This window comes from Haematobia irritans, chromosome 3 (genome assembly GCF_050003625.1).
Source record: "Haematobia irritans isolate KBUSLIRL chromosome 3, ASM5000362v1, whole genome shotgun sequence".
NCBI classification, from domain to species: Eukaryota; Metazoa; Arthropoda; class Insecta; order Diptera; family Muscidae; genus Haematobia; species Haematobia irritans.
Window position 1 is genome coordinate 123,176,199 of NC_134399.1, and position 13,583 is coordinate 123,189,781.

The following is a 13,583-nucleotide window of genomic DNA, read 5'->3' on the forward strand; positions in this document are numbered from 1 at the left end:
GGGGATTTGAAGGGTGAGAAGAAAATCAAGGAATTGGGAAGAGAAACTCGTCGTGTCAGTAAATCTTTTGAATCATCGGCTTTGACAAAGAATGCGACCGACTCAGATGATCACGTAAAATCAGCGGTATTGGAAGGACAAAATGATGTTACCGATAAGCTAGATATAAGCAAAAGTGCTTCAAAGTTCAGTTTAAAGAATGATAATAAAACTGGCGGCGATTCAGATGCAACAAATCAGAGGTCAAGCGTTATTCGGAAACGTGTCCGTGTCAATAAAACATCATCAGATGGAACTACGGAATCGTTGGAATCAATAAACCAACAACCTTCCGAAGGCCTTTCCCGCAGAAGTGGGTTTGCTGCCAGAAAACGCCAAGAAACGAATCGAACAACCAAAAATTCGGATGAAGATACCACCTCAGAATCTCAACGTTCTACGCCTAAGGGATTTGAGGCTAGGAAACGTCAAGAATCAACGACAGCTACGGGCATATCAATACTATCTGATGAGTCTACAACCGAAGTGCCCAGTTCCGCCTTGCCAGAACTCCCGACTCGCAAAGGTTTCAAATTTGGCAATCGCAAAGAAACTACAGCTGTAGATTCTCTGAGCACTCAAGAGGATACGAGGACAGACACAACTCCAGATGCTACAGAAAATGGAAAATCATCAGAACTAGCTGATCTCATCACTTCCGAGTCATCCATAATTCGAACCACAAATCGTTACACTGCTGAAAATGGTGACAATGATATATCGGCCACAACTACAGAAATTTCATCTACTGTTGAAGAAAATTCATCTCAAAAAGTACCTAGACGTAAGGTAATTGTTAAAAAACTTGTTAGAGTTCCCACTACAGTAGCTCCCATTGAAGGTGATAATGTAGAGCCCTTGCTTTCAACCGAAGAATCAATCTTAAGTACTGAGTCAACAACACCAGTTGTCACTGAAAGTCCGATTGTTATAACAGAATCTTCCGGAGTGGAGACGTCCTCAGCGATTCCTATAACCAGTGAAACTGAAACTGCTTCCACACCTATTCCCTTAGTTAGTGATAAATCTAAATCGGTATTAGTTAGAAAGCGAATCCGGCTAACTAGGATCGATTCCACTGAGAATAAAACTGCTGAGACGCCCACAGTTAATGGTACCGTAACCTCGACATCCTTCATTAGACGTCGTGGCGAACGTTTTGGTAAATCCGAAACAGAAACAACCGAATCTCCAGCCGATAGTACAACAGAATCCTCTGATAAGACAATTAATAGACGTCGTCAACGTGTCGGTAAGGCTCAGACAACAACCACTGAATCTTCTGCCGATATAGTTACAGAATCAACAGCTAAGCCAATTATTCAACGACAAGGTCATCGCTTTGGTAAAGCTCAAAGGCAGGAAGGCAATGAAAAATCCGAAGATTTAACTACTGAAACTTCAACGAAAACTATTGTAGAACGTCGTGGTCAGCGATTTGGTAGAGTTCAGACAACAACTACTGAGGATTCGTCAGATATTACCACAGAAGCGTCAGTTAAATCAACACGCCGTAATTCACTTCTTGCAAATCGTGGCTTCAAACGCCCTGTATTAGAGACGACTACGAGTTCCGATATTGAGCTTCAAGATGATGACATAGATAAAGCGGAGAAACCTACAACCAAGCGATCATACACAAAAGAGGAAGGAGAACCAAAAAATAGCCTATTTGCAGCCAAACGTCCTCGACGTTTATTAGTCAATGGACAAGCTCGTCCTCATTTTAATGATTTGCTGAAGGTGACAACACAAAAAGCTACTATTGTTGACGATGACGAATATGAAGATGAAGACGATCTTAAAGACAACGATGAAAATGAGGATGAGGAGAATGAGGAGAACGAAAAATCAATCACTAGAAAACCAATTTCTGGAATTCGTCAAAATGCTCAACGTCCAGTAATCCAAAAATCAAGTGTGCTTTTGAATAAACGACCAGCAGGAACATTAACTCGTTTTGGTGGTAGATCAACAACTGAAGCTGCTGTTGAGGAGATTCAAGACGATGAAGAAGAGACTACGAAACGATCATTCCCTATCAGAAAATTCCAAGCAAAGTTGAATTCCGAAAACAAAGAACTGAGAACCAAAGGTATCACTAAACGTCCAACGGCTTCCAGTGAATTTCCCGAAGAAGAAACATTAGTTGACATAGAATCCACTACAAGTGCACGTCGAACTTTCCCTAGTAGAAAACCATATAATGAACTGAACCGTATTACTACTACTTCTGAAGCATCCATTCAATCTGAATCAGAAGAAATTTCAGAAGAAGACGAAGGCGAAATAAGCTCTAAGGAAGATATTGCTGTTAAGAAAGAAGGAATAAAGTCCGAAACATCAACTACAGAAAGTTCAAAAGCTGATGACAATAGTTCAACAGAAAATACATCAACTGACACAGTAACTACAGAATCCATTCTTAAAGATCCGGAAAGCACGACCTCCACTTCCACGGATAATATTGAAGAATCAAGTACTCAAAGTTCAACGTCTACAACGACCGCAATAGAGCAACCCGACACAGAAACATCAACCGAAAGTGTTGTGACCACAGTCTATCCAGAAGCTGAAGAGTCATCTTCAACTGCAGAAGCTATCACTGAAGAATCTTCAACCCAATCTGAGGAAATAACTTCAACTACACATTCTCCTTTGGTGGAAACTACAGAGATTCCTACCCGTAAAATTACTCGTTTGAAACTACTTAGAAATAAATCTACCACTTTGGATTCATCATCTCCATTTTCTATAAGCTCGAATGAAGAGGGCACAGAAAGTCCTCAAGATTTGGGATCCACACGTCGCTCTTTTATTAGATACCGTCCAACGAGACCGTCATCCAATGATGCCTCTGATGAAACAACTCTGAATAACAGAGAAATAGAAGAAAATACCACCAGTAAAGCTTCTCTCATTGGAAGACGTCCTCTATCAGGGGCTAATCGACCTTTGATTCGAACAACAACCAAGGCCCCACTTTCGAACAGTAATAGACAAAATTTCCAAACTCGTTCACGCTCCAGCTTCAGTAGAACCTTAAATAAAAACCAAGACATTAACGCCACTAATGACGAAAAGGAAGACGAATCGGAAGATGAAGAGATTGTAGAAAAAGAACAAACCACACGTAAATCCTTCGGATCATTTGGTCAACGTCAACAAAGAGTGAATTTCAAACCAAGACAATTGCAAACTGATAGCGATAGAGTTACCTTGAAACCTTTCAATAGTCAAAGACCTGTATTCGTTAGGCCAAAACCAAAAACTTTTGGAGCTACTACATTAGAAAACAAAGATTCCGCGGAAGATGAAGATAACCAAAGCCGAGAGGAATACGACGATGACGAAAACGAAGAAGATGACAGTTCAGAAGAGGAAGAGGACGAAAAGACTACAAATTCAAACACTGGCCAATTCAAAACTAAATCGGAAACAAATTCATCCCTACTTGCATTGCGCCAACGCCTTAACAGCTTACAGAAGACTCAGGAATCTCAAAATGAAAACGATTCAGAGAACTCAGAAGGGCTAGTGAACGATAAACTTAAGACAACAAATCTTGTTACTATTAGAAAGAACACAATCATCAAAACCAATCCCACACACCTTCACACCAACACTGCCACATCCTCAGAAAATTCTGAAAGCTTGGATGAGCAATCAGAATTTGACAATGAGGAAGTAGATAGCCACACTCTCACTCACCACGCTACTAATCCCAAATTTGTACAAATCAATAGTAGTAGTAGTAGTAGAAGTAGAACAAGTAGTAGTATTGGTAGTTCTGAATCTAATCCTAGTCTTAGCACCGTAGCCAATTATTTAAATAGTCAACGTTACGAAACTAACCCAGCACTTGAATCTAGTCATAATGAAGAACAACGAAAAGAAAATCTTAAAAAATTCTTATTGAAAAATACTAAAGTTAAAAATGATCACGATAAAGATGAAAACATTGATGATAAAGATGATGTTGAAGAGAAAGAGGAATCTTTAGATCAAGAAAATAAATTTAGTTCTAAGTCAGTGTTTAAGAAAACTACTAAGGGTGCTAATGAACATGATGTTAATGATGATGATTCTAAACGACGTTTTCAGAAATATCAATTCCAACCTAGAACCTCAACCACGACAACAACTACAACATCCACACCTATAAGTAACTTATCTCCCAACAACAACAAACCATTTGTGGTGAATAAGTATGCTAGGAAATTCAAGGATGTTAAGGTTACCTATAACAAAAAGGATGAGGACAAGGACGTAGACGACGATGATGATGAGGATGATGATGACGACGACGATGATGATTCCGATGCCCAAGAAGATGTCATCAAAGCAAACTCTCAGGTAAATGAGAAGAGGACGAAAACCAGCACAAACATTACAGAAACTTTAGCACCTATTGTCAACCACTCTACTACATCTACAACAACAACAACAACATCGTTTAGAACTATTACAACAACAAATAGTTCTTCACCACAAGAAACGGGAACAAGACGTATTAAAGTCTTGAAATTTAGACGCCCTGTTAACTCAAATATTAATTCTAAGAGTATTAGTGCTACTAATTCATCTACCAACACTGTATCCGCGGAAGCCTTAGATAGTCTTAGTAGTGTTAGTGAAATAGTTGAACACACAATAGAAGCTTTTACACTTAACGAAACACAACCCACAACCACTACGACCACCACTGAAACATCACCGGTGACACCTAAACGTTTCCGTAAGGTTGTGCGTAAATTGATAAGACCCGTTAATCGCGAAACAGAAGAATCAAAGACTTTAGATGGCGAAGAGAAATCAACTACGTTGGCCACTACCACGCCCACAACAACGACATCTACAACTACAACTACTGAAAAAATTATTGAACCCTCATCGGTAGGTTCTTTATTGGTGAAAAATAAAAGTGTTTCACGTCTAGGTTTTGATCGCAGTACCAAATATTCTGATTCATCTTTGAAAACTAATAGTGTAGAAAATGAAGATGAGGATGAAGATGATAACGACGAGGATGATGATGACGATGAGGATGGTGATGAAAGTTTTGAGGAAGAGGATTCTGATGATTCTCATGAAGATGTTAGACCAGTAGTTGTAGCTACCACAGCTAGAAGCAGAAGTCGTTTTAGTTTACCATCCTCTATAGCTAGGTCAACGACCACAGCGGCTCCCTCTACAACTGGTAGGCCCAAGGCACCTTTGTTCAGTTCAACATATCGCAATAAATATGGTGGAGGCAAATCTTTGACATCGACAACCACAAAACCTCCTAAAGTTGTCATATCAAAATTGGGAGCAAAATCGAAGTTTAGAACCACTTCAACAACTACAACAGAAACTCCCAAGGAAGTAGAAGAAGAAGAAGAGGAGGATAGCGAAGAAGAGGATAGTGAAGAAACTGAGGAAGAAGAGGAAAATATTGTAGGAACAACAACATTGGCCTCTGTTGCCGTTGAGATAAGCTCAACAACCACAACGACTACAACTGCTCCAGAAACCACAATTTCTGATGAAACAACAGAATCTAGTTCTAGCTCCTCGAGCACAGCTACCCCTGAAACTGTAGCAACTACCACTCCCAAATCAGAAGAAATCACAGTTACCGAAAGCCCAGCCATTGAAGAGACTATGATAACCACAATGATTCCACAAGAGGAAAATGAATCATCTTCTACTGTCTCTAGTACGACAACGGAAACCTCTACAACTGTTAGTACTCCAGTTGTGGACGATAAATCCCTAAATGACGACAATCAAACCAAAACAGTCGATTTACAAAAACTACGCAACAAAGTTCTTGCCGAATCTACCAAGGATGAAGGTAAGGAAGGTGTACTCAGTGATAAACTGTTCAATTTAGGTAAAAATGAAACACTTTCACCGGAAAAAGAAGATGCTTTACTTAAATTACGCAATCGCATCCAAGAAGAATTGGCAAAGGCAGCCGAACGTGAGGAAAGGGAAGGCGTCTTGAGTAAAAAACTTTTGGCAGTCACCTCTAACGGAACTGCCGACCTGGCTAATGAACCTGAAAAGGACGATCCTCTTTTGAAATTACGCAACAAGGTCAAAGAAGAATTGGCCAAGGGTAATCAAGATGAAGGAGTACTCAGTGATCGCCTTAAACACAAATCTGATGAAGAGGATGCCGGTCAAACCGATAATCCTTTACTGAAATTGCGTACCAAAGTCCAACAAGAATTGGCCAAGGGAAATCAAGATGATGGAGTCGTTAATGATAAACTGAAGAAACTTATCGAACATAAGACCACCGGCGAGTCAGAAGTAGAGGGTTCTGGTGATGCCAATGAATTGCAAAAGATACGCAATAAAGTTAAGGAACAATTGGCCAAGGGTGATCAAGATGAAGGTGTGGTCAATGGAAGACTCAAGAAGTTATTAGCGCAAAAGTCGGTTAATACTGAAACCAATTCATTGGAAGATGATGGTAATCATGAAGAGAGTTCAGGAGATGATGAACTCAATGCCAATAATGGAGTAGTGAGCACACGTAAACCATTCGCAGGACGTACCAAATTAATACCTACTGACAATACAGAGACAACAATCAGTGATGAAGCTACCTCAACATCAGCTATTGGGGCCAGCACTACCACTAAAGCTCCAGGTAAAAGACCTACTTTCAGTCGTAAATTGGTAGTGAAGCGACCTTATACCCCTACCAAACCACCAGCCAACCGATTGAAGACAACAGCCGCATCCTTACCAGCAGGTCTTAACACTGGAACCAAGGGTAAGAAGAAATACGTGAGACGTAAGTTTGGTCGTTTCCATCCTTTCAATAGGAGTAACATAAACAATGGAGAAGGTTTTGTTCGCAAGGATCCCAGAGGTAATATCTTGCCAGGAACTGATCGTTTCAAGATTCAAGGTGGACCAGGTGGTGATGGGGACTACGAAGAATATGAAGACGAGGAGGAAGAAGAAGAGGCTGTATCTGCCAAACCAGTGAAACCTAAATTCACCGTTACCCCAAGACCAGTAACAGGCTCAAGGCCTTCGGTTATAGGAAGACCTCCGTCGCTATTTAACAGACCTAGTCCTTTGAATAAACCCAAGTTGTCTACATCGAATGAGCAAGGCTCGGGAGCTGGACATGAAGAAGACGATGACGAGGATGAAGAGGAGGAGGAAGAAGAAGAGGACGAAGATGACGATGATGATGATGACGACGACGAAGGCGATGAGACTGGCGATAAGTCCACCCCCGCTCCAGCTAAGGTGGTGAATATACCCGGTAAAGGACAGAAAACTCCTTTCAAACCCAAGGATAATCGCGTTTTACCAGGCTCCCGCCCCGGTTTACCAAATACCAAACCTTCTGGAGGTAACCAACCCTCACGTGTGGTAAATAAACCCAATGCCCCTGGTAGCAAGCAAACCACACCACCCACAAATCGTTTTGGTGTCTCCAGGGCAACGAACAAGCCTCGCGTTGTCAATCGTCCACCGGGTGTAGTGCCTCCTAGTCTAACCATTAAACCAGTGGCCACACACTTTGAAGTAACCACACCACTAATACCTACTAAACCCGCGCCATTTATACCAAACAACACACCTGCCTATGAGCGTAAATACACAGGACCCTCGACCACAGAAACCCCTTACAGTGATATAGACACTTCACTTATTGAAGATCTGGATATTGAGGCTTTAAATGCCCGCAATAAAAAGATATTCGATATTAACAGCAAGAAACACACCACCAATAAACCCAAGATTCTAATACCATTCTATAACCCGAACACAGGAGATCAACAAGCTCAATCACAGCAAACACAAAGTGAACAGGAACAGGAATTGCAAAAGACCCTGATCCTGCAATCACAAGCGGGAATTGAGATCGAAGGCGAAGGTCTCACCACAAGTATACCACCACCACAGACACAACCCGATCAATCAGACAATACACAGACCTTCTACGAAGGTGATATTTATACTACCACTATGCCAACCTCTATATTCTCCGAGGCTGGGGAAGGAATAACTGCGATTTCACCTTCCCAGGAAGGAGATATGGATGGTGTTTACAGAACAGATAGCACACTACCGGATATGGATACCACCACACCTGGTTCCTCCTCATATCCGGGTGAACAACAACAGCCACACTCACCAATCTATGATGGTTACACTTCACCCTCACCACAATTAAATGGTTATGCCACCACTACACCCGCCACACCATCTGCGGACAACACTGATCACCACCTCGGCACAATTCCTAATCAATCAGTCGATCAAACTCTAAATCTCAATGAAATTTCTTCACAGGATCATGGCATTGCTACGTCAATTCAAAACATTGCCTCCACCACACAACCACCCAGTACCACATTGTTACACGTTTTCACGCTATCGGATGAAGAGAATGCTACCACAATGAATCCCATAACGGAAATCATACCTCGCGAAAGGGTTGTATTACACGAAACAGTAATACCAGAACAAAAAATAAAGGAGGTCAGTCGTATCGTTGAAGTCCATTCGAAGGAAGAAAAACGTGTTGTTGATCCCATTACCCAAGAGCTTGTACCTATTCAAGGATCAGCTGTATATCGTGTTGAATCTTTGCCCAAGGTTGAGAAATTGGGTGAAGTAAGTGTGGTGAAATATATTCATCTGGTTCGTGGCGGTGATATCAAGATCGAAGGACGCAGCTCTGTTACCGATTACACACCCATAGAGTTGACCAGTGCTAGGGCATCACAACCTGTACGTAATTCTTTGCCTGATGGTATCTCCGAAGATACCGATCGCTATGGTAAGGCTATTGTTCCCGAAGTTCTGAGAGAAATTGAGACCTCAACCATACCTTTGGAAGGACTTTTCGATACATCACGCAAAGGAAAACTTTTGGAGGATGAAAGTACTCCACAGCCCCAACAAGAGGGAGTCACAGAAATTGCCCCTGAAAGTTCTAGCAAAAATTCGGCCTCCCATGGTGGACAACAAATTTCGTATGCCTCTGCCACAGAGGGTTATAAGACCTTTAGCTCCTATTTAGAGGAACAAGCTAAAGCAGCTCAAGCACCCAAACCCGATTTACAAGCCAATGAAAATAGCAATGCCCAAGGATTTAAGCAATCAAATATTATTTCCGTAAAAACACCGTCAACTTCATCCACAACAACCACTACTACTACAACAGTAGTGACAAATTCCCAGCAGCAAGAAAGTGAAGTGAGGACGGCTGAGCAATCCTCAACAAACACCTCCTCTTTGGGAGAGGCGACACAATCGTCTTCTTCCACAGCCAGCAGCACTACCAAAGCTACGCCAGTGCCTGGAGTATTATTCCCAACATATGTAAGACCTATAGTACCCCTATTACGTCCCGAATCCAATGAATCCTCTCCCCTTGTTATATCCATAGCCAATTTAGATAAAGTTATATTGAGTAAGGTTACAAACCAAAACAACAAAGATGAACAACAATCACTCGAAAACAACAATACTTCAAATCTATCTCAGCAACAAATTGAATCACAACAACAAGAATCTTTAACAGTAACAGAACCCTCTTCTTCTACCCCTGCTCCCCCCACAACAAACAAACCTACTTCCACCTCTTCACATAACCTTGATACCCAAACCATCGATCGTTCGGCCAAATTTATTGATACAAGTGGACCGGCCACTGATCGTTTATCTTCTATAGCTCTACTGGATGCCGTTATCCTAGGACAAAGTCGCCAATTGGAACAGCAAAGACAATTGTTGGTGCCACACATTCTAACAGCAAAGACAACAACCGCCGATCCCATTAAAAATGCCATATTCACCAACAGTAATGGATTAGTGGAGAGCCATACGGAAGAGAACCGTTTGAACTCGGAAAATATAGCATCGAAGAACACTATAAACTCCGAAGTAGAAAGCAGAGCTTTGCCTCCTTTCTATTACAGTCCAAATGAGGAGCACTCCGACCTGGATGATTCCGACGGAGCTTTTTCCGGTAGATCGTTGACCGTTGTTAAGGCCCAGGCTTTGCATCAAGAAAATCCTAAGCATAGCGAAGAAAATACAGTTCCCCACTATTATGTTAGTAATAATCGTGAGGGACGATCACGTCAAGAAATGATGGAAACTACATCGCACAGTGGACCTTCTAAGTTTATACGTTATTCCATACCACCATTATATTTTGATCTTTTAGGTACTGGTACTGTGCCAGAACAATTGCCTTGGGATGCCATAGTGAATGGTGATGTTAAAACTGTACACAAGAAACAGACACAAATCAAAGAAACTCCCACAGAAACTGAGACTGTCAAACCTATAGCGGAGACACAAACCGAAATCCCACAATCCTCGCAAAAAGAAATAATTCACAGTTCCCAATCGCAAACAAACACAGTGGCAGCCATGCCACCATTCTATTACAATCATCATCAAGATAGTCAAACTGAATATACCCCATCTACCAGTGGACAAAATTTAGATACAGAAGGAGCTTTTTCCCGACAAACCGCTCAAGTGGTAAAAGCTCCATCAGCTAAAGCTTATGATCCTTTGGCAAATGCTGAATTAGGAACACAACAAGAACTATTTGCTATAGACCAAGGCTCCAGTGTTGGTAGAACCATGAGTAGCACAGGGCAACCTACTACAATTGTAACCTATACCAGTAGTGAGGTACATGCAATGCGCGATATGGCTTCCGAAGAGCTCTTAGGAGATGGAGAAGCGACAACAATGACAAGCAATAATAGTTGAGTGAAATGTTAATGCAAAAAAAAACACAAGAGATAATTTTAATATTTAGGGTTTTAGTCGTAGGATTTATTTAGAGAAAAACAAACATACAAAAAAGCTCTGTATAATTAAGAAAATGCAAAAATTCCATGTTTTTTGTTTGAAACCTGTTTTTTTTGTAATTCCATTTATAATCGTAATTAAGTTTAAGTGTGTTGATAATAATAATAATAACACAAAAGATATTTAGGGAAAGCTTAAAAGCGTATTGAATTTTTGTTGGTTATATGCAAGACCCTATAGAAAAGCTTAAAAAATACAATCTGCTATAAATTTATAATCGTAAGCAACAAGGATTTTTTTTCTAAAACAAATAGAAATTTATGAGTTCGTAGAAAATAGAAATTAATTTTCACCTATTTAGAGCTTTTATTTAACATTGTTTCAAAAAAGCTTTCCAGTGTTTATATGTTGAACTTCCTCGTACTTTGAAAGCTCAAAAACCTATTATCGAAATATTTGCCAACAAAATTTTGATCTTGAAATTTTTAGGAATTTTTTAAGCTCAATCTATTTTTTTTGGCACATTTTGTGAAATAATAACACTGTTCCGATCAACATCGTCTCCTCTTTATTTTTATTGAGGTTAGAATTTTGACTTAGGCTATAGCTAACAATCGGGACACAATTTGTTTTGCATTCTATTATTCAAAGTTCTGACAAAAGCTACATCAAGTCCAACTAAAATTTTGTTCGAATTTTTCGATTTTCACTAATAGATCGACGGATCGGTTTCCTTACAAAAGCTCTTAGATTAAAGCTTGTTTTTCAACCTTAGCAAAAACCAAGTTTTGACTAACAAAACCTCTTAGCTTTTAAGCTTTCCACTACTATTATATACTCATATTTACTTTCCCTTATAAAGAAAACAGAAAAAAACAACAACAATTGTTTCTAGTCTTACGTGTAAACAACAACAACTACAACATAAAAAGCTTGCATTAGCTTTGCTTATTTAAAACAAAATTATATTCTTTTTATTTAAAAAAAAAATCGAAATTGTGTAAATATTTCTTTTCCTTCTATTTATTTTTTCACTTTTCTATTTAAAAAAAAAATATTAATCTTTTTTTCGAAAAAAAAACAAATAATTGGCTGCGTTTGCTTTTCTCTTCATATACAAAACATTTTCGAATAATGCTTTTGCGTAATTTTTTGTGTGCCGCAGAACATTTCATCTAACAGAGCTTTTTCCATTTCAAAATATAGCATACATGTATTCTTTTTTTTTATAAAAAAAAAAACTAAAACGAAACGATCCACAAACAAAGAAAAGAACGTGGAATATAAACGAAAACAGAGAAATATATGTGAACGACAAGAAAAAAACATAGAAAATATAAAACGTGATTTAATTCTGCCATAAAGTTGTTAGCCAATGCCAGTTACAAAAAAAAAGTTTTTCGAAAAAAAACAATAATTTATTTGCAAACCTTAAAAAACTGGTATCTATAAAAATGTTTAACAAAAATATAAAAATCAATTTTATTTCAGCTTTGTAAAAAACCATTATTTAATATCTATATTTTTTTTTTTGTTATTTTTACCAAATCTTTAATCTTTTTTTCTCAATTTTTTATTTAATCAAAATTTTTTGTTTATAACATTTTGTTTTTAAAATTTCTCCACAGATAAAATAAATCTAGCTATTTTCTTAGTTGTAAATGTTTTCTATATATATAGATATATAAACAAAAAATAATTTATACACATTTATTATTATTATTATTTTATTTGTATTAATAAATAATTCCTTGTGAATTTTGTAATATAAACATTTTTTTAAAAACAAAATTAAAACACACTTTTTTTTCTTTTTTTACCAATACACACAGACACTTACACCTCAATACTTTGAATCCATTGTATATTCTGCTCCGTTGTAACCAAACAAAAAAAAACGAAATTTTGTTGTTTCTGTAACCACTGTGATATAACATTTGTTTGTTGATAATGTCCTCTTTTCTTGTTTGCCAATGTTTGTACCATACTTTTATGTACAACGATGTATATAATGATGTGGTCTTCTAGTTGTTGCTGTATTTCCTTTTTTTTTTCGTATGTTGAATTGTATCTCTTAAACTTTCCCAGCTATTTGAATTATTTTTTCCAGCCTAATATTTAGTTTCGTATTTGAAATGATGGTATGTATTGAATTGTAAGCAATATATTAACCTACACTAATTAAAAAAAAAATATTTTCATACTTTTACATTTACATCTTAACATTTTAATAAGACATCAAAAAAAAAAAACATTGACAACTTCATAAGCATTTTTGTTATAGATATATATTTTTTGTTAAATTATATCGAATCATTTCATATTTATTTTTCTTGTGCTTGTTCGATATCCCGATTTTATTTCTTAAGAAGCCCATTAGCGTAGCTAGACAATTTTCCTAGGAGGGGGGGCTATAGCCCCCCTAGCTAAAAATTTATAGACTGAACTTATAGGTTCAATTAATGTTTTATTTCATAAAATTGAATAAAAAATTAGACATCAAAATAACTCGACAATTAATTTATAATAAACCAACTAAAAGTAGTTCCACACTTTTCCCATCAAAAAAATTGTGAGTTGTTCTAAAGGCACAACTTTAAAAGTACTTCCAAAAATGTCCTCAATTATTTTAACTACACAGGACGTTTTTTTACTTCATTTTTTTTCATATTTTAATGTGTAATTTTTTGTTTTCTTTTTTTTCAAATAGTTAAAAAAAAGAGTACGAATAAATAAATTGGTAC

General features: G+C 38.0%; 1 protein-coding gene across 1 annotated transcript in view; it reads left to right on the forward strand.

Annotated features, from left to right (window-relative positions):
* LOC142231166 (uncharacterized) overlaps positions 1–13,583 on the forward strand; it is a 329,286-nt gene that overhangs the window by 263,313 nt on the left and 52,390 nt on the right. Inside the window, exon 11 of the mRNA XM_075301784.1 lies at positions 60–10,792. Coding sequence (XP_075157899.1) covers positions 60–10,792 — 10,733 coding nt within the window. The remainder of the gene's footprint in view (positions 1–59; positions 10,793–13,583) is intronic.